Source organism: Oncorhynchus gorbuscha, linkage group LG15 (assembly GCF_021184085.1).
Source record: "Oncorhynchus gorbuscha isolate QuinsamMale2020 ecotype Even-year linkage group LG15, OgorEven_v1.0, whole genome shotgun sequence".
Lineage (NCBI taxonomy): Eukaryota > Metazoa > Chordata > Actinopteri > Salmoniformes > Salmonidae > Oncorhynchus > Oncorhynchus gorbuscha.
Genome location: NC_060187.1, coordinates 14,486,870 through 14,507,507, shown reverse-complemented (window position 1 = coordinate 14,507,507; position 20,638 = coordinate 14,486,870). Strand labels below are relative to the sequence as shown.

At 45.9% G+C, this 20,638-nt stretch overlaps 1 protein-coding gene across 1 annotated transcript in view; it reads left to right on the top strand.

Moving 5' to 3' along the window:
* kank4 (KN motif and ankyrin repeat domains 4) overlaps window positions 1-20,638 on the top strand; it is a 156,944-nt gene that overhangs the window by 99,586 nt on the left and 36,720 nt on the right. Inside the window, exons 4-5 of the mRNA XM_046299836.1 lie at window positions 10,044-10,111; window positions 12,997-16,383. Coding sequence (XP_046155792.1) covers window positions 10,096-10,111; window positions 12,997-16,383 — 3,403 coding nt within the window. The 5' untranslated portion in view covers window positions 10,044-10,095. The remainder of the gene's footprint in view (window positions 1-10,043; window positions 10,112-12,996; window positions 16,384-20,638) is intronic.

Below are 20,638 nucleotides of genomic sequence, written 5' to 3'. Positions count from 1 at the left end.
TCTGTATATTTGATCATTTCATTTAAAATACCATTAGCACCAAGTCTTTTTGGGTTGGAGAGTGCATAGGTTTTCCAAAATGTCTTCTGTCATTGGGGTTTCCTCAGGATTCTGATAGTCTGACTGCTGATTCAAGGATTTGTCATTTTTCTTGTATATCTTTTTGTTCTGGGCTCTTTGTTATATGTGATTTGTCCACATATCCCCATTATGGCAATTCCTCATGATGAGGTTTGTTTAATTTATTCCAATTCTCCCAGAAGTGGTTTGATTCTATGGATTCCTCAATTCCATCCAGCTGATTTCTAATGTGCTGTTCCTTTTTTGTTCTTAGGGTGCGTTTGTATTGGTTCAGTGTTTCCCCATATTGAAGGCGTATATTTTTGTTGTCTGGTTCTCTGTGTTTTTGATTAGACATATTTCTCAATTGCTTTCTTAGATTTTTGCAATTATTATCAAACCATTTTTTATTATCTGTTATTTCTGGTTTGCTCTTATGTTTCTTTAGATTAGCCAAGGAGGCTAATTTGTCGAATATAAAGTTTATGTTCCAAACAGCCAAATTTACACCTTCATTGCTGTAGGAGAATGTTAAGGCTAAAAAGTTGTCCAGGAGAGATTGTATTTTTGGCTAATAATTGCTTTTTGGTAGATGTCTGTACTGTTTTCACTCCATCTATAGGCCTGTTTAGTACCATGTCATTTATTGCTTCATGGTTGGGTTCCGCTCTTCTCAGATACACTGTGATTTTACTGTGGTCAGAGAGGTGTTAGTGGGCTGACTGTGAAAGCTCTGAGAGACTCTGGGTTGGTCTGAGAGAGGTGTTAGTGGGCTGACTGTGAAGGCTCTGAGAGACTCTGGGTTTAGGTCGGTGAGGAAGTAGTCTACAGTGCTGCTGCCAAGGGATGAGCTGTAGGTGTACCTACCAAAAGAGTCCCCTCTCAGCCTACCATTGACTATGTACAGACCCAGTGTTCGACAGAGCTTCAGGGGCTGTACTCCGTTTTTGTTTTTCACTTTGTCATAGTTGTTTCTGGGGGGGGTATGTGGGGAGGGAAAGGTTGTTGCTTCCTGTCTGTCTGTGGGGAGGGAAAGTGACTAGTCTCCCCCTCTAAAATGGAGAAACTCTCTTCATTGAAGTAGGGTGACTGAGGGGGGAATGTATGGGGAGGAAATGGAGAAACTCTCTTCATTGAAGTAGGGTGACTGAGGGGGGAATGTATGGGGAGGGAATGGAGGAACTCTCCTCATTGAAGTAGGGTGACTGAGGGGGGAATGTATGTGGAGGAAATGGAGGAACTCTCCTCATTGAAGTAGGGTGACTGAGGGGGGAATGTATGTGGCACAGAGGAAGACGCTTTTATCTGTCAAGATAGTCTCCTTGTTGATTTTGAACCATATAAAGACTTCTCCTGTTTTGATCAATTCGATTGAATGAATTAGTTCAGATTTATACCATATTAGCATCCCCCTGAGTCTCTGCCCTGTCCTGAGTCTCTGCCCTGTTTGATTCCTTTTCATTTAGTGGATGGTAGGATTATCTCCCTATAACCTAGTGGACAGCCAGTGGAAACATCCCCTCTGCACCATGTTTCCTGTAGTACTACAATATCAACATCATCAAATTCTTTCAGGAAGTCTGGGTTTCTGCTCTTTAGTCCAAAAGCAGAGGTCTTCAACCCTTGTAAATTCCAACATGCACCGTAAACATGCAACGTAAACAATCTCTTTTTTTATTTTTCTTTACCTTCAAAATGAGACAAACACTCACAATCCAACAAGAACTATTAAAATAAGATTTTTCAATTAAAGTAAACTCTTTAACTCTCAAATGTGATTTGTTTATCCTTTAAGATAAAATTTGTGTCATGCTACTTGGGTCGGTGTAGTGTGAGGATGGTGGAGTTCTTGTGCTCATCTTACCATGACCCTCGGCCTATCACGTGAGCATAAAATACTCAGCATTTGTTTAATGTCACTCATTTGGTTGGTGGAGGCTGGGCCAGTTGCTCCTCTCACAGACTGTGTGTAGCGCTCTCTTTCTCTCTCCCTCTCTCTCTCTCTGTCTCTCTCTGTCTCTCTCTCTCTCCCTCTCTCTCTCTCTCTCTCTCTCTCTCTCTCTCTCTCTCTCTCTCTCTCTCTCTCTCTCTCTCTCTCTCTCTCTCTCTCTCTCTCTCTCTCTCTCTCTCTCTCTCTCTCTCTCTCTCTCTCTCTCTCTCTCTCTCTCTCTCTCTCTCTCTCTCTCTCTCTCTCTCTCTCTCTCTCTCTCTCTCTCTGTCTCTCTCTCTGTCTCTCTCTTTCTCTCTCCCTCTCTCTCTCTCTCTCCCTCTCTCTCTCTCTCCTCTCTCTCTCTCTCTCTCTCTCTCTCTCTCTCTGTCTCTCTCTCTCTCTCTCTCTCTCTCTCTCTCTCTCTGTCTCTCTCTCCCCTCTCTCTCTCTCTCTCTCTCTCTCTCTCTCTCTCTCTCTCTCTCTCTCTCTCTCTCTCTCTCTCTCTCTCTCTCTCTCTCTCTCTCTCTCTCCCCTTCTCTGTGCCTCTCTCTCTCTCTCTCTCTCTCTCTCTCTCTCTCTCTCTCTCTCTCTCTCTCTCTCTCTCTCTCTCTCTCTCTCTCTCTCTCTCTCTCTCTCTCTCTCTCTCTCTCTCTCTCTCTCTCTCTCTCTCATATATGTCCCTGTGTTTTTAGTAAGGATATAATTAACTAGCTGTGCTGTTCTCTCTGCTCTGCTCTGCTCTGCTCTGCTCTGCCAGCTGTGTATAATTGCCTGTTGAGTCTGCAACCTTGCGCTTTACTCAGCAATTATCAACAGCATTCTTCCGCTCACAAATTGGCTAATTAGGCCTCAAGGACAGCGAGCCGGAACCAGATTGCCCAGCGTCACATGAAGGATTTGGAGTGTCAGGGACATGCATGCCCCTGCTTCCATAGCAACACCTCAGCGACGAGATAAATTAGCCGTATGTGTGGTTTCCATGGTAGCAGAGAAAATGTGTTGGTCAGATCCTGTGTGCCTTATGATAGTCATACGATGTATCATGACTAACTCCCGGTGAGTCACTGGCTAATGGCTGAAATGAAGATAAGTAGGGCCGGTGTAAAGGGCTGAGGGATAGAGATATGACTGGTAAAGGGCTGAGAGATAGAGATATGACTGGTAAAGGGCTGAGGGATAGAGATATGACTGGTAAAGGGCTGAGAGATAGAGATATGACTGGTAAAGGGCTGAGGGATAGAGATATGACTGGTAAAGGGCTGAGAGAGAGATATGACTGGTAAAGGGCTGAGGGATAGAGATATGACTGGAAAGGGCTGAGGGATAGAGATATGACTGGTAAAGGGCTGAGAGATAGAGATATGACTGGTAAAGGGCTGAGAGATAGAGATATGACTGGTAAAGGGCTGAGAGATAGAGATATGACTGGTAAAGGGCTGAGGGATAGAGATATGACTGGTAAAGGGCTGAGAGATAGAGATATGACTGGTAAAGGGCTGAGAGATAGAGATATGACTGGTAAAGGGCTGAGGGATAGAGATATGACTGGTAAAGGGCTGAGGGATAGAGATATGACTGGTAAAGGGCTGAGGGATAGAGATATGACTGGTAAAGGGCTGAGAGATAGAGATATGACTGGTAAAGGGCTGAGAGATAGAGATATGACTGGTAAAGGGCTGAGAGATAGAGATATGACTGGTAAAGGGCTGAGAGATAGAGATATGACTGGTAAAGGGCTGAGAGATAGAGATATGACTGGTAAAGGGCTGAGGGATAGAGATATGACTGGTAAAGGGCTGAGGGATAGAGATATGACTGGTAAAGGGCTGAGGGATAGAGATATGACTGGTAAAGGGCTAAGAGATATGACTGGTAAAGGGCTGAGGGATAGAGATATGACTGGTAAAGGGCTGAGGGATAGAGATATGACTGGTAAAGGGCTGAGGGATAGAGATATGACTGGTAAAGGGCTGAGGGATAGAGATATGACTGGTAAAGGGCTGAGGGATAGAGATATGATAAAGGGCTGAGGGATAGAGATATGACTGGTAAAGGGCTGAGAGATAGAGATATGACTGGTAAAGGGCTGAGAGATAGAGATATGACTGGTAAAGGGCTGAGGGATAGAGATATGACTGGTAAAGGGCTGAGGGATAGAGATATGACTGGTAAAGGGCTAAGAGATATGACTGGTAAAGGGCTGAGGGATAGAGATATGACTGGTAAAGGGCTGAGGGATAGAGATATGACTGGTAAAGGGCTGAGGGATAGAGATATGACTGGTAAAGGGCTGAGGGATAGAGATATGACTGGTAAAGGGCTGAGGGATAGAGATATGACTGGTAAAGGGCTGAGGGATAGAGATATGACTGGTAAAGGGCTGAGAGATAGAGATATGACTGGTAAAGGGCTAAGAGATATGACTGGTAAAGGGCTGAGGGATAGAGATATGACTGGTAAAGGGCTGAGGGATAGAGATATGACTGGTAAAGGGCTGAGGGATAGAGATATGACTGGTAAAGGGCTGAGGGATAGAGATATGACTGGTAAAGGGCTGAGGGATAGAGACATGACTGGTAAAGGGCTGAGAGATAGATATATGACTGGTAAAGGGCTGAGGGATAGAGATATGACTGGTAAAGGGCTGAGGGATAGAGATATGACTGGTAAAGGGCTGAGGGATAGAGATATGACTGGTAAAGGGCTGAGAGATAGAGATATGACTGGTAAAGGGCTGAGAGATAGAGATATGACTGGTAAAGGGCTGAGGGATAGAGATATGACTGGTAAAGGGCTAAGAGATAGAGATATGACTGGTAAAGGGCTGAGGGATAGAGATATGACTGGAAAGGGCTGAGAGATAGAGATATGACTGGAAAGGGCTGAGAGATAGAGATATCACTGGTAAAGGGCTGAGAGATAGAGATATGACTGGTAAAGGGCTGAGGGATAGAGATATGACTGGAAAGGGCTGAGGGATAGAGATATGACTGGAAAGGGCTGAGAGATAGAGATATGACTGGAAAGGGCTGAGAGATAGAGATATCACTGGTAAAGGGCTGAGGGATAGAGATATGACTGGTAAAGGGCTGAGGGATAGAGATATGACTGGAAAGGGCTGAGAGATAGAGATATGACTGGAAAGGGCTGAGAGATAGAGATATCACTGGTAAAGGGCTGAGGGATAGAGATATGACTGGTAAAGGGCTGAGGGATAGAGATATGACTGGAAAGGGCTGAGGGATAGAGATATGACTGGAAAGGGCTGAGAGATAGAGATATGACTGGAAAGGGCTGAGAGATAGAGATATCACTGGTAAAGGGCTGAGGGATAGAGATATGACTGGTAAAGGGCTGAGGGATAGAGATATGACTGGAAAGGGCTGAGAGATAGAGATATCACTGGTAAAGGGCTGAGAGATAGAGATATGACTGGTAAAGGGCTGAGGGATAGAGATATGACTGGTAAAGGGCTGAGGGATAGAGATATGACTGGTAAAGGGCTAAGAGATATGACTGGTAAAGGGCTGAGGGATAGAGATATGACTGGTAAAGGGCTGAGGGATAGAGATATGACTGGTAAAGGGCTGAGGGATAGAGATATGACTGGTAAAGGGCTGAGGGATAGAGATATGACTGGTAAAGGGCTGAGGGATAGAGATATGACTGGTAAAGGGCTGAGGGATAGAGATATGACTGGTAAAGGGCTGAGAGATAGAGATATGACTGGTAAAGGGCTAAGAGATATGACTGGTAAAGGGCTGAGGGATAGAGATATGACTGGTAAAGGGCTGAGGGATAGAGATATGACTGGTAAAGGGCTGAGGGATAGAGATATGACTGGTAAAGGGCTGAGGGATAGAGATATGACTGGTAAAGGGCTGAGGGATAGAGACATGACTGGTAAAGGGCTGAGAGATAGATATATGACTGGTAAAGGGCTGAGGGATAGAGATATGACTGGTAAAGGGCTGAGGGATAGAGATATGACTGGTAAAGGGCTGAGGGATAGAGATATGACTGGTAAAGGGCTGAGAGATAGAGATATGACTGGTAAAGGGCTGAGAGATAGAGATATGACTGGTAAAGGGCTGAGGGATAGAGATATGACTGGTAAAGGGCTAAGAGATAGAGATATGACTGGTAAAGGGCTGAGGGATAGAGATATGACTGGAAAGGGCTGAGAGATAGAGATATGACTGGAAAGGGCTGAGAGATAGAGATATCACTGGTAAAGGGCTGAGAGATAGAGATATGACTGGTAAAGGGCTGAGGGATAGAGATATGACTGGAAAGGGCTGAGGGATAGAGATATGACTGGAAAGGGCTGAGAGATAGAGATATGACTGGAAAGGGCTGAGAGATAGAGATATCACTGGTAAAGGGCTGAGGGATAGAGATATGACTGGTAAAGGGCTGAGGGATAGAGATATGACTGGAAAGGGCTGAGAGATAGAGATATGACTGGAAAGGGCTGAGAGATAGAGATATCACTGGTAAAGGGCTGAGGGATAGAGATATGACTGGTAAAGGGCTGAGGGATAGAGATATGACTGGAAAGGGCTGAGGGATAGAGATATGACTGGAAAGGGCTGAGAGATAGAGATATGACTGGAAAGGGCTGAGAGATAGAGATATCACTGGTAAAGGGCTGAGGGATAGAGATATGACTGGTAAAGGGCTGAGGGATAGAGATATGACTGGAAAGGGCTGAGAGATAGAGATATCACTGGTAAAGGGCTGAGAGATAGAGATAGGACTGGTAAAGGGCTGAGAGATATGACTGGACAGGGTAGAAACACAGAGACAGTTCTGCTCTAGATCTCACATTGCTTTGCTTTGCTTTATTGTTTGGGGCTTATTTATGGAGGCAGTCCAGCTAGAGGTTGTTATTGATCCGAGATCAGGTTCCTGTGTGGATTGGCTGTCATTTTGATCGATGGCCTTGCCATCCAATGCGGTGCCTGTGTATTGTAGCATATTCCTGTGCTGTACTCTGATGGTAAACAGCCCACGTCTACTCTAAGCACACAGTCTTTCCCCAGCACCACCGTTCCAGTGTGTATTGTTCACAGATACAGGACATTTGTTGTCGGGTAGAAAGATGCTTCCTCTGTTCTCCCCAAAGTCATTAAAGCAGAATGAGTAGAGATTGTCACTTACAATTTGTTCTTTGCCTTAGGCTTCAAAGGTGTTTTGTTCTTTGTGCATTATTAAGGGGGTTGTGATGGTACTAAGCTGCAGGAAGGTAATAAGAAAAGCTCAGGAAAGTGCTCAAGAGCCTAAAGTCTTCCATTATGATGATAAAACACATTTAAGGTGAGAAAGCAATCATAAGGATTGATACAAGTAGCATAGATTAGTAGAATAGCATAAGTAGCATAGCATAAGTAGTATAGATAAATAGGATAGCATAAGTAGCATAGATAAGTAGATTAGATAAGTAGATTAAACATAAGTAGATTAGATAAGTAGGATAGATAAGTAGCATAGATAATTAGGATAGATACAGTGGGGAGATACACTGCCGATTTTGCAGGTTTTCCTACTTACAAAGCATGCAGAGGTCTGTATTTTTTATCATAGGTACACTTCAACTGTGAGAGACGGAATCTAAAACAAAAATTCAGAAAATCACATTGTATGATTTTTAAGTAATTCATTTGCATTTTATTGCATGACATAAGTATTTGATACATCAGAAAAGCAGAACTTAATATTTGGTACAGAAACCTTTGTTTGCAATTACAGAGATCATACGTTTCCTGTAGTTTTTGACCAGGTTTGCACACACTGCAGCAGGGATTTTGGCCCACTCCTCCATACAGACCTTCTCCCGATCCTTCAGGTTTCGGGGCTGTCGCTGGGAAATACAGACTTTCAGCTCCCCCCAAAGATTTTCTATTGGGTTCAGGTCTGGAGACTGGCTAGGCCACTCCAGGATCTTGAGATGCTTCTTACGGAGCCACTCCTTAGTTGCCCTGGCTGTGGGTTTCGGGTAGTTGTCATGCTGGAAGACCCAGCCACGAGCCATCTTCAATGCTCTTACTGAGGGAAGGAGGTTGTTGGCCAAGATCTCGCGATACATGGCCCCATCCATTCTCCCCTCAATACGGTTTAGTCATCCTGTCCCCTTTGCAGAAAAACATCCCCAAAGAAGGATGTTTCCACCTCTTTCCACCACCCATGAAGCATGGGATGGTGTTCTTGGGGTTGTACTCATCCTTCTTCTTCCTCCAAACACGGCGAGTGGAGTTTAGACCAAAAAGCTAAATTTTTGTCTCATCAGACCACATGACCTTCTCCCATTCCTCCTCTGGATCATCCAGATGGTCATTGGCAAACTTCAGACGGGCCTGGACATGCGCTGGCTTGAGCTGGGGGACCTTGCGTGCGCTGCAGGATTTTAATCCATGACGGCGTAGTGTGTTACTAATGGTTTTCTTTGAGACTTTGGTCCAAGCTCTCTTCAGGTCATTGATCAAGTCCTGCCATGTAGTTCTGGTCTGATCCCTCACCTTCCTCATGAACATTGATGCCCCACGGGGTGAGATCTTGCATGGAGCCCCAGGCCGAGGGTGATAGACCGTCATCTTGAACTTCTTCCATTTTCTAATAATTGCGGCAAAAGTTGTTCCCTTCTCACCAAGCTGCTTGGCTATTGTCCTGTAGCCCATCCCAGCCTTGTGCAGGTCTATAATTGTATCCCTGATGTCCTTACACAGCTCTCTGGTCTTGGCCATTGTGGAGAGGTTGGAGTCTGTTTGATTGAGTGTGTGGACAGGTGTCTTTTATACAGGTAACAAGTTCAAACAGGTGCAGTTAATACAGGTAATGAGTGGAGAACAGGAGGGCTTCTTAAGAAAAACTAACAGGTCTGTGAGAGCCGGAATTCTTACTGGTTGGTAGGTGATCAAATACTTATGTCATGCAATAAAATGCAAATTAATTACTTAAAAATCATACAATGTGATTTTCTGGATTTTTGTTTTAGATTCCGTTTCTCACAGTTGAAGTGTACCGATGATAAAAATTACAGACCTCTACGTGCTTTGTAAGTAGGTAAACCTGCAAAATTGGCAGTGTATCAAATACTTGTTCTCTCCACTGTAAGTAGCATAGATAAGTAGATTAGATAAGGGTTTGATTTGAATTGCATGCTCTTATAATACTCATAAAATTGTTTATTGCACTGGAATTCACTCCTGTCTGCCGGGTTCCAGTTTACACTTCATCTCTCACTAAAACAGGCTTTGAGAAGGACGTGTTCTTCTGAGTCGCCCTTTTTCTTTCACCCGAACTAATTTACATGGGAATGGTGTGTTTATCTGCTCAACTGTTTAGCGATTTATATTTTGCTGCAGGCCTAAGGGTGTGCTATTTTAAATGGGTTCAATCTTTAAAGCCTGGGAAGGCTTTGGGAACATCCTTGCCTTTACTGTGTATTATTAGTAATATTGGATATTACATTTAAAAGCATAAACCTCTGAAAGTTTTGACCCAAATCTCTGAGTTGTTATTATTCCTTGTGTTATTATTTTCTATTTTCCTCTCTGCATTGTTGGGAAGAATTTCACTGTTAGTCTACACCTGTTGTTCACCAAGAATGTGATTTTTGTTTTTTGTTGATTTGAATGATTTGATTTTTCCATCACAATTGCCTCATGCAAGGCCCCTCGTAAAAAGCCGCAGGCTTCAGTTTCTTGGCAGCTCGAACTGGAACAAAACACACAAAATGGCATCCAGATGGAACATTTTCCTAATTAGTTGGATGAAACTGTAGCCCTTGTCAGTGTTGTGGTGAGTTCTAATGGCCACCGAGGGTCTCTCTCACTCTTTTAGACAATGACACAGTGGAGAGGTTGTGGACACGATGTTTCTCTCATTAGCAACAAACTATCACGGGTAGCTGCAACAAGTTATTTCACATACGCTCTTCTCATCTAAAAAAAAGCTTATTTAAAACAAAACAGAGGTTGTATTACAAACAGTTGGCCAGTGTTGATATTCCGTGTTATTTCAGTTGCTCACAGACTTCCATTCTCTTTTCCAGGTTGCCCCCTCTCTGACAGCAGAGAAGTCCATGACCCTGAACTAATACAGCGATGGACAGGAAAACTGGTAAGTTAAAAGTCACACAGTCGTTCCCAAATCCATCCCCTTCTGCCCTAACCCCTGTGTGATAGCATGCCTGAGGGTCCTGGAGAAGAAAGCAGTGTAGTGGTAAAGCTCCAGCACAGGAGGTCGGAGAGGATGGGCTCGTGATAATGACTGGAGCAGAATCAGTGGAATGGCATCAAATACATCCAACACATGGTTTCCATGGTTTCCAGGTGTTTGATGCCATTCCATTCGCTCCAATCCAGACATTATTGTGAGCCGTCCTCCCCTCAGCAGCCTCCACTGACTTGCACTATATTGCTTCCACCTTACAGAGCTGCAATCAGTGAAGGGTCAGGGGTAAGAGGAAGGGGTAGCGAACAAGACTTTTCTCTTCCTAATATTCTTGCTGTGCTAAACACTATCCGCCTGTCTCATTATGCATACTCTACCGTTGAAAGGTTTTTGGGTCACTTAGAAATGTCCTTGTTTTATAAAGAAAAGCTATTTTTTGTCCATTAAAATAACATCAAATTGATCAGAAATACAGTGGAGACATTGTTAATGTTGTAAATGACAGGAAACGGCTGATTTTAATGGAATATCTACAATATCTAAATAGGAGTCCCATTATCAGCAACCATCACTCCTGTGTTTAAATGGCACGTTCTGGTAGCTAGTTGAGTATCTGGAGCATCAGCATTTGTGGGTTCGATTACAGGCTCAAAATGGCCAGAAACATGAAACTTGTCAGTCTATTCTTGTTCTGAGAAATGAACGCTATTCCATGCGAGAAATTGCCAGTCTCAACGTCAACAGTGAAGAGGCGACTCCGGGATTGTTGGCCTTCTAGGCAGAGTTGCAAAGAAAATGCCATATCTTAGACTGGCCAATAAAAAGAAAAGATTAAGATGGGCAAAATAACTCAGACACTGGACAGAGGAAGTCTGCCTAGAAGCCAGCATCCTGGAGTCACCTCTTCACTGTTGATGTTGAGACTGGTGTTTTGCTGGTACTATTTAATAAAGCTGCCAGTTGAGGACTTGTGAGGTGTCTGTTACTCAAACTAGACAATCAAATGTACTTGTCCTCTTGCTCAGTGGTGCACCGGGGCCTCCCACTTCTCTTTCTATTCTGGTTAGAGACAGTTTGCGCTGTTCTGTGAAGGGAGTAGTGCACAGCGTTGTACGAGATCTTCAGTTTATTGGCAATTTCTCACATGGAATATCCTTCATTTCTCAGAACAAGAATAGACTGACGAGTTTCAGAAGAAAGTGCTTTGTTTCTAGCCATTTTCAGCCTGTAATCGAATGTACGTTGACACAGCAAAGCTAAGCTGAGTTGAGTTTTGCATACTAATGAGTGTAAATGTGTTTCATCCTAATCACAGAAAGATAATTACATCCTAGACTCTTATAGGGTTTATGCAAAGTAATATAGTGTACATCCTGTCCCTGGCTGCATCTATATAGGGGGGACTGTGAATACTAAAACTGTAAGGCAACAAGCTGATGAAGGCAACGAGCCAAAACGCATTAGTTGCTGGTTTTAATAATAAATGGTATTGTGGCTGAATATCGTCATCCTTCTCTCTTCAGTTGGTCCTTGGTTGAAGAGCGAAGTAGCAACAGTGTAATACTAAAACTGAAAGAAATGCAATTACTGACAGCTCTGGTGCTGTAGTCACAGTAGTCCCTTTTCTCGAAATGTTGATTCATGTGCACTATCCCTATCAACCCTATCATATACTATCCCTATCTACCCTATCATATACTATCCCTATCAACCCTGTCATAGGCTATCCCTATCAACCCTATCATATACTATCCCTATCAACCCTGTCATAGGCTATCCCTATCAACCCTGTCATAGGCTATCCCTATCAACCCTATCATATACTATCCCTATCAACCCTGTCATAGGCTATCCCTATCAACCCTATTATATACTATCCCTATCAACCCTGTCATAGGCTATCCCTATCAACCCTATCATATACTATCCCTATCAACCCTGTCATAGGCTATCCCTATCAACCCTGTCATAGGCTATCCCTATCAACCCTATTATATACTATCCCTATCAACCCTATCATATACTATCCCTATCAACCCTGTCATAGACTATCCCTATCAACCCTATCATATACTATCCCTATCAACCCTGTCATAGGCTATCCCTATCAACCCTATTATATACTATCCCTATCAACCCTATCATATACTATCCCTATCAACCCTGTCATAGACTATCCCTATCAACCCTATCATATACTATCCCTATCAACCCTGTCATAGGCTATCCCTATCAACCCTATCATATACTATCCCTATCAACCCTATCATATAGTGGTCCTTCTGTAGCTCAGTTGGTAGAGCATGGCACTTGTAACGCCAGGGTAGTGGGTTCGATTCCCGGGACCACCCATACGTAGAATGTATGCACACATGACTGTAAGTCGCTTTGGATAAAAGCGTCTGCTAAATGGCATATTCTTCATATTCTTTCTATCCCTATCAACCCCGTCATAGGCTATCCCTATCGACCCTATCGACCCTATCATATACTATCCCTATCGACCCTATCATATACTATCCCTATCAACCCTGTCATAGGCTATCCCTATCAACCCCGTCATAGGCTATCCCTATCAACCCCGTCATAGGCTATCCCTATCAACCCTGTCATAGGCTATCCCTATCGACCCTATCATATACTATCCCTATCAACCCTATCATATACATATCAATATATACAAAGGTTGTAGTGTATTATCAACTAATGGGATACTGGGATGTGCTTCATGTTTTGCTTTCTCTTCTATGGCCGGAGAGTACTCTACAACAAATCCCTGAATGCATGGGAATCAGTGTGAATACTAAAAAAACCCTCTCTTCATATTTCAGCCAATGGCTACCCTAAGGCCGGAGGAGAGAGTGGAGGTGGGGGTCAGAAGAAGCAGCTGCCCTACTCCGTAGAGACCCCCTACGGCTTCCACCTGGACCTCGACTTCCTCAAATATGTGGACGACATCGAGAAAGGCAACACCATCAAGCGGGTCCACATCCAGCGCAAGGCCAGGGGTCCTCCTAAGTTCAGCACCCTGCCCAGGAACTTCAGCCTGCCTGGGCATGGGGCACGTTCGGCCCCCAAGGACACCTGGTCTTCCACCTCTACTCTGGGACCCAAGCCCCGGGGCAGAGTCACAGAGGTCCAGCAGTTCTTGGATTTTAGAGCCAGTGATGGAGGCAGTGGTATGGCGGGGGGGCAGAGCCAGAGCAGCAGAGCGCAGGGGAGTGGCTTATCCCCGGCCAGGCCCAGGGAGGAGGCAGGGGCTGGTGTGTCAGCCGAGAAGCCCCTGGGGAGGCCCAACCTCCTCCGGACTTCCAGCATGCCCATTACCATCCCTCACAGGAAGGCCTCTGAGTCCGGGGACGAGAGAACCGAGAACGGCTCATCTGAGAACGTATTCCGCGCTGTGCCCCAGGACAGGTCGGGGCTGCACCAGCAGATCACCGCGGCCCTGAAGAGGGTCAGAGAGCTGGAGGATATGGTGAGGACCATCCCAGAGCTCAAGTCCCAGATCTGCTCACTGAGGGAGGAGAGAGAGCATCTGATCCTCAGGCTGCAGGCCCAAACCAAGCCCCAGGCTCCACCCCCCCCACAACGTGCCTCGCCCTCTCCGGCTCAGATCATTGATCCTCAGCCGCCGGGGTCTGGAGCAGTAGTTGATACCAGGAGAGCGGAAAGCACTGCGTCAGAGACAGAAACACAACAGGAATCCTTAAGAAGTACTGCACAAGAAGCAGAAGCAGATAGGCTTTTTGCAGCACAGGCATTAGATGGACCAGACCGACAAAGAGAGGCATTGGTGAATCCATTAGAGAAAACAGCAGAGCTATCAGAGGACGTTACAGTACAGAAAGCACCAGAAGCTTCAGAGAGAGGAGTGATTGTGCAAGTCATAGAGGGAGTCAGTGGTGAGGGGGATCTCCTCAGCATCGAACAGCTCCAGGCTAAGCTAGTAACACTAGAGGCTAAGTTAAGTCAGGCCAGTGAAGAGCTGGAGGAAACCAACAGTCTCCTCAGACAACAGGTAGAGGACAACAGGATGAAGCAGGAGAGGATACTTCAGCTAAGCGAGGGAGGGAGAGAGGGAAAGGAGGAGGTGTGTGGGGAGAGACATACAAGTAGGAGGACCAGTGTGGACCAGCAGACAGAGACCGAGAGAGTGGTCATTATAAACCAGGGGACAGAGTCAGAGAGGGCTGATGTGGTGGAGCAGGAGACTGATACAGAGAGGATAGTGATATGTTTAATCAGAGAGAGAGCTAACAGTGTGGACCAGGGGACAGAGACGGAGAGAGTGGAAGCGGTGAACCAGGTGGGCGAGACAGAGATGATTATTGCATGCCCAGTCAGACCAAGGGGCAACAGTGTGGATCAGGGGACAGAGACAGAGAGAGTGAACACTGTAAACCAGGTGACAGAGACAGAGAGATTGGACACTGTAAACCAGGTGACAGAGACAGAGAAAGTGGACACTGTAAACCAGGTGGCAGAGACAGAGAAAGTGGACACTGTAAACCAGGTGGCAGAGACAGAGAGAGTGGACACTGTAAACCAGGTGACAGAGACAGAGAAAGTGGACACTGTAAACCAGGTGACAGAGACAGAGAAAGTGGACACTGTAAACCAGGTGACAGAGACAGAGAAAGTGGACACTGTAAACCAGGTGGCAGAGACAGAGAGAGTGGACACTGTAAACCAGGTGGCAGAGACAGAGAGAGTGAACACTGTAAACCAGGTGGCAGAGACACCGCCTGGTGACAGATTAGACCAGGGGACTGAGACACAGACAGTAGTCAGTGTGGACCAGATGACAGACACAGCACCTGTACGTCCAGTGAGACCAGCAAGACACAGGGCTAACAGTGTGGACCAATGTAGAGAGACACAAATACAGGCAGGAGTCAGTGTAGACCATGGGAAAGAGACAGTGGATACTATGAACCAGCTGACAGAGACACAGACAGCACCTGTACGTCCAGTGAGACCAGCAAGACACAGGGCTAATAGCATGGACCAGGGGACAGAGACAGAGAGAGTGAGTACAGTGGACCAGGTGACAGAGACAGAGGCAGCACAGAGTGCAGACCAGCAAACAGAGACAGAGAGAGACAGAGGTGAGACTAGCAATACCCCACATAGAGCTATAGAGATAGAAAGTGCAGCTATAGTAAGTGCAGCCATAGAAAGTGCGGTCACAGAAATTTCTGGAGCAGAAAGTGCTGTCAAAAATGGGGATATCACTGAGAGTGCAGTAACTGAAGAAGGTTTTGTGATTATAGAATGTGTGGACACAGAAAGTATGGTCACAGAGAATGTGGTCACAGAAAATGTTAACACAGAAATAATGGTAACAAAGAGACAAGAAGTGGTAGTAGAGAATGCAGTTGAACAAATTACAATGACTGAAAGTGTGCTTAAACAGAGTATGACCACAGAGGGTATGGTCATTGACAGTGTGGTCACAGAAGAGAGTGTGGTCACAGAAGACAATGCGGTCACAGAAGAGAGTGTGATCACAGAAGACAATGCGGTCACAGAAGAGAGTGTGGTCCCAGAAGAGAGTGTGGTCACAGAAGACAATGCAGTCACAGAAGAGACTGTGGTCACAGAAGACAATGCAGTCACAGAAGAGAGTGTGGTCACAGAAGAGAGTGTGGTCACAGAAGACAATGCAGTCACAGAAGAGAGTGTGGTCACAGAAGACAATGCAGTCACAGAAGAGAGTGTGGTCATAGAAGAGAGTGTGGTCACAGAAGTCTCTTTCCCCTGTCTCTGTCCTCTGGTCCACACTGTTAGTGTGGTGAAAGAAACTCCCGTAGTCCCAGAGAGCCCAGTAGCAGCACCCACCCCCTCTTCCAGCCAGACCCAGCCTCAACCAGGTCAGAAGGAGTCTGTGCAGCCCCAGGCCCAGCCTCAGACCCAAGACCCTCGTCGGGGCTCCAACCCAGCATTAGGCCAGGTAGTAACACGCCTCACAGGGCTGATTAACGAGCAGTGGGCCCAGCTGGGTAGCAGCCAAGAGAAGCCGGACAAGCAGGAGACCTCCAGCCCCAGCACCCAGAAGCTTGCAGCCGGGCAGGGGAAGCCTTCAACGGGCAAATCAGCAGGGAAGTCAGGGCCGTCTAAGATGAGCTCCATCCAGAGCCAGCTGGTCAGCTCCCTCAGTGCCCTGTCTGCATTCTACTCCCCTGGACAGAAGGCTGCTGCCAACAAACAACAAGGTAGGATAGGTGTCAGGAGTCCTATATGTCTTAGTAGCTACTGTAGAAGACGTGCCAGGAGGTTTCTAAGTAGATGTATGAACTACAAAGTCATAATATTATTGTGATATCCTGATATTCTAGAAATATGCTTTGGTTGATTAAATATGTTCGACTTCCCAGTCACAAAAAATTGCACGCTATTTAAATAATTAATATCAAGCTGATTCTATTCTGTTCGTAATATTCTCATCACATGTTGACAGTCACTAAAACTTGTTCAGGCGTTATTTACCACGAGATCACTCTGGCCCAGGTCCAATAGCTTTATCTCCATGATACTGAGCTGTCTCCTGTCTTGGCACAGAGAGCTCGTAGTCTGTCTCTGTTCATTGACTCTGATAGGCCAGGGGCCTCCACGTGTCTGTGATGGCTATTGATTGCGATGGCTAGAGGTGGAACACATGTAGTGAAGCACGGACAGATGAAAGTGTTGGACGTCCTCCAAGAACAGATGAGATATGCAGTTAGTTTCTTCCCCCTCTCTTTTCCTTCTTGTTGTGTTTTGGCCCAGAAGATAGAATTGAAGATCGAGTCCCCTACCACACATAACTCACATGGAGACACATAACACAGTAGGGAGAATACACAACAGTGTGCCCTTTGATGGTGAACCTCTGCTCTGTGTATTCCACCATTGTTCTGAGGAGCGTCACTGACATTTGAGAAAATGTCTGACTTGAATTACTGTACATTGCTTACAAAACGCACCGATCTGGCCCAAAGAATATTGGATACAGAATCCTATTACTACCACATGCAGAGGCAGAGCCACAACTATCTAACCAACACAACATCCCCTCCCTCACTCAGCCCATCTGTACTGAGTCTACTAAACATTAGGAACACCTTTCTAACATGGAGTTGCAGCCTCAATTAGTCATGGACTCTACAAAGTGTCAAATCGTTCCACAGGGATGCTGGCCCATGTTGACTCTAATACTTCCCACAGTTGGGTCAAGTTGGATAGATGTCTTTTGTGTGGTGTTACCATTCTTGATACACACAGGAAACTGTTGAGGTTGAAAAACCCAGCAGCGTTGCAGTTCTTGACACAAACCCGTACACCTGGCACCTACTACCATACCCCTTTCAAAGGCACTAAAATATTTTGTCATGCCCGTTCACCCTCTGAATGACACACATAGCTACACAGTCCAGGTTTAAAATCCTTCTTTAATGGGTCTCCTCCCCTTCATCTACACTGACTGAAGTGGATTTAACAACTGACATCAATAAGGGATCATAGCTTTCACCTGGATTTACCTGGTCAGTCGTAGTCACGGAAAGAGAACGTGTCCTCCTTTTGTAAGTTCTGTGTATCTCAATGTCCCTGTAATACAGTATAGAGAACTCATTTAATGGACTGGGAATCCCATGTAAATAACTGTGTCTTTAACTGGCTGACTAGGCTGTAAACAGGGTTTATTCATTCATTACACTGTCTTATTCTCTGTCCTTGCTGTGTAACTTTCTCACATTGATCTCATTAAGTCTTGTGGAAGTACAGACTAAGGCCCTGGGGAGCCTTAGCTAGCTCTGTGCTATACGCCAGGGTGTGTGTGTGTGTGTGTGTGTGTGTGTGTGTGTGTGTGTGTGTGTGTGTGTGTGTGTGTGTGTGTGTGTGTGTGTGTGTGTGTGTGTGTGTGTGTGTGTGTGTGTGTGTGTGTGTGTGTGTGTGTGTGTGTGTGTGTGTGTGTGTGTGTACTGTCTGTGCCAGCTAGCTCTGTGCTATACGCCAGGGTGTGTGTGTGTGTGTGTGTGTGTGTGTGTGTGTGTGTGTGTGTGTGTGTGTGTGTGTGTGTGTGTGTGTGTGTGTGTGTGTGTGTGTGTGTGTGTGTGTGTGTGTGTGTGTGTGTGTGTGTGTGTGTGTGTGTACTGTCTGTGCCAGCTAGCTCTGTGCTATACGCCAGTGTGTGTGTGTGTGTGTGTGTGTGTGTGTGTGTGTGTGTGTGTGTGTGTGTGTGTGTGTGTGTGTGTGTGTGTGTGTGTGTGTGTGTGTGTGTGTGTGTGTGTGTGTGTGTGTGTGTGTGTGCCAGCTAGCTTGCAGCGAGAGAGGGTTGAGGGTTTCCACACCATTTAATGAGCTCAGTTGTGTTGTAATTGTATCCAGAGGCTCAGCATTGTCTTCCAGGCCCCCCATGTTCTACTTCAAACACACATAATCATCAGAATCAAAAATCAAATCAAATCAAATGTTATTTGTCACATACACGTGGTTAGCAGATGTTAATGCGAGTGTAGCGAAATTCTTGTGCTTCTAGTTCCGACAATGCAGTAATAACCAACAAGTAATCTAACTAACAATTCCAAAACTACTGTCTTATACACAGTGTAATCATCAACCTGAACACATGCCGCGCACACACACACACATACACACGCATACACACACACGCATACACACACAAACGTAGTTTGTTGTCCCACATTGCTCTCAGCTAGAGTGATTGTGAGGAAATTAGAGGAGTGAAAAACCAACGTGTGGTAAACATTTTGATTGCTGCTGCCATTTTAAACAGCCTGTCTGTTATTGTACGAACATCTACAGGTAACTGCCAAAATAATGGGAACATTTAAATAAATGAGGGATACAAAGTATATTGAAAACAGGTGCTTCCACACAGTGGTTTCTGAGTTAATTAAGCAATTAACATCCCATCATGCTTAGGGTCATGTTTAAAAATACTGGGCAGGCCATTATTTTGGCTACCATGGCTATGCCCCCATAGGATGATGATGCCCCCATCCACACGGCAAAGGTGGTCACTGTAAAATATGAATAACCGTCCACCCACGAGGCCAAAGAGGTCGCTTTTGGTCATTGACTGCAGGAAAGCTCTATGTGATTTATGTTAGTGGTAACATTGGCTACATTGTTGGGTGAGTTAGTAACACCTGTTTGGTGTGAGTGGGGATGGCGTCTCACGTGGAAAAGCCGTCCTTGTCTCTCTGCCACGGTTTCAGGTGTATCCATGAGCCCAGGGCTCCGGGCAGCCGAGCGGAAATGGAGGAAAACTCGCCTCCCTGCGGACCTGGCATCCTTTCACTCCCTCCTTTCTACATTTTCCTCCTCTGTCTCTGCTGCTAAAGCCACTTTCTACCACTCTACATTTACATTACATTTAAGTCATTTAGCAGACGCTCTTATCCAGAGTGACTTACAAATTGGTGCATTCACCTTATGACATCCAGTGGAACAGTCACTTTACAATAGTGCATCTAAATCTTAAAGGGGGGGGGGGTGAGAGGGATTACTTATCCTATCCTAGGTATTCCTTAAAGAGGTGGGGTTTCAGGTGTCTCCGGAAGGTGGTGATTGACTCCGCTGTCCTGGCGTCGTGAGGGAGTTTGTTCCACCATTGGGGGGGCCAGAGCAGCGAACAGTTTTGACTGGGCTGAGCGGGAGCTGTACTTCCTCAGTGGTAGGGAGGCGAGCAGGCCAGAGGTGGATGAACGCAGTGCCCTTGTTTGGGTGTAGGGCCTGATCAGAGCCTGGAGGTACTGAGGTGCCGTTCCCCTCAAGCACCATGGTCTTGTAGCGGATGCGAGCTTCAACTGGAAGCCAGTGGAGAGAACGGAGGAGCGGGGTGACGTGAGAGAACTTGGGAAGGTTGAACACCAGACGGGCTGTGGCGTTCTGGATGAGTTGAAGGGGTTTAATGGCACAGGCAGGGAGCCCAGCCAACAGCGAGTTGCAGTAATCCAGACGGGAGATGACAAGTGCCTGGATTAGGACCTGCGCCGCTTCCTGTGTGAGGCAGGGTCGTACTCTGCGGATGTTGTAGAGCATGAACCTACAGGAACGGGCCACCGCCTTGATGTTGGTTGAGAACGACAGGTTGTTGTCCAGGATCACGCCAATGTTCTTAGCGCTTTGGGAGGGGGACACGATGGAGTTGTCAACCGTGATGGCGAGATCATGGAACGGGCAGTCCTTCCCCGGGAGGAAGAGCAGCTCCATCTTGCCGAGGTTCAGCTTGAGGTGGTGATCCGTCATCCACACTGATATGTCTGCCAGACATGCAGAGATGCGATTCGCCACCTGGTCATCAGAAGGGGGAAAGGAGAAGATTAATTGTGTGTCGTCTGCATAGCAATGATAGGAGAGACCATGTGAGGTTATGACAGAGCCAAGTGACTTGGTGTATAGCGAGAATAGGAGAGGGCCTAGAACAGAGCCATGGGGGACACCAGTGGTGAGAGCGCGTGGTGA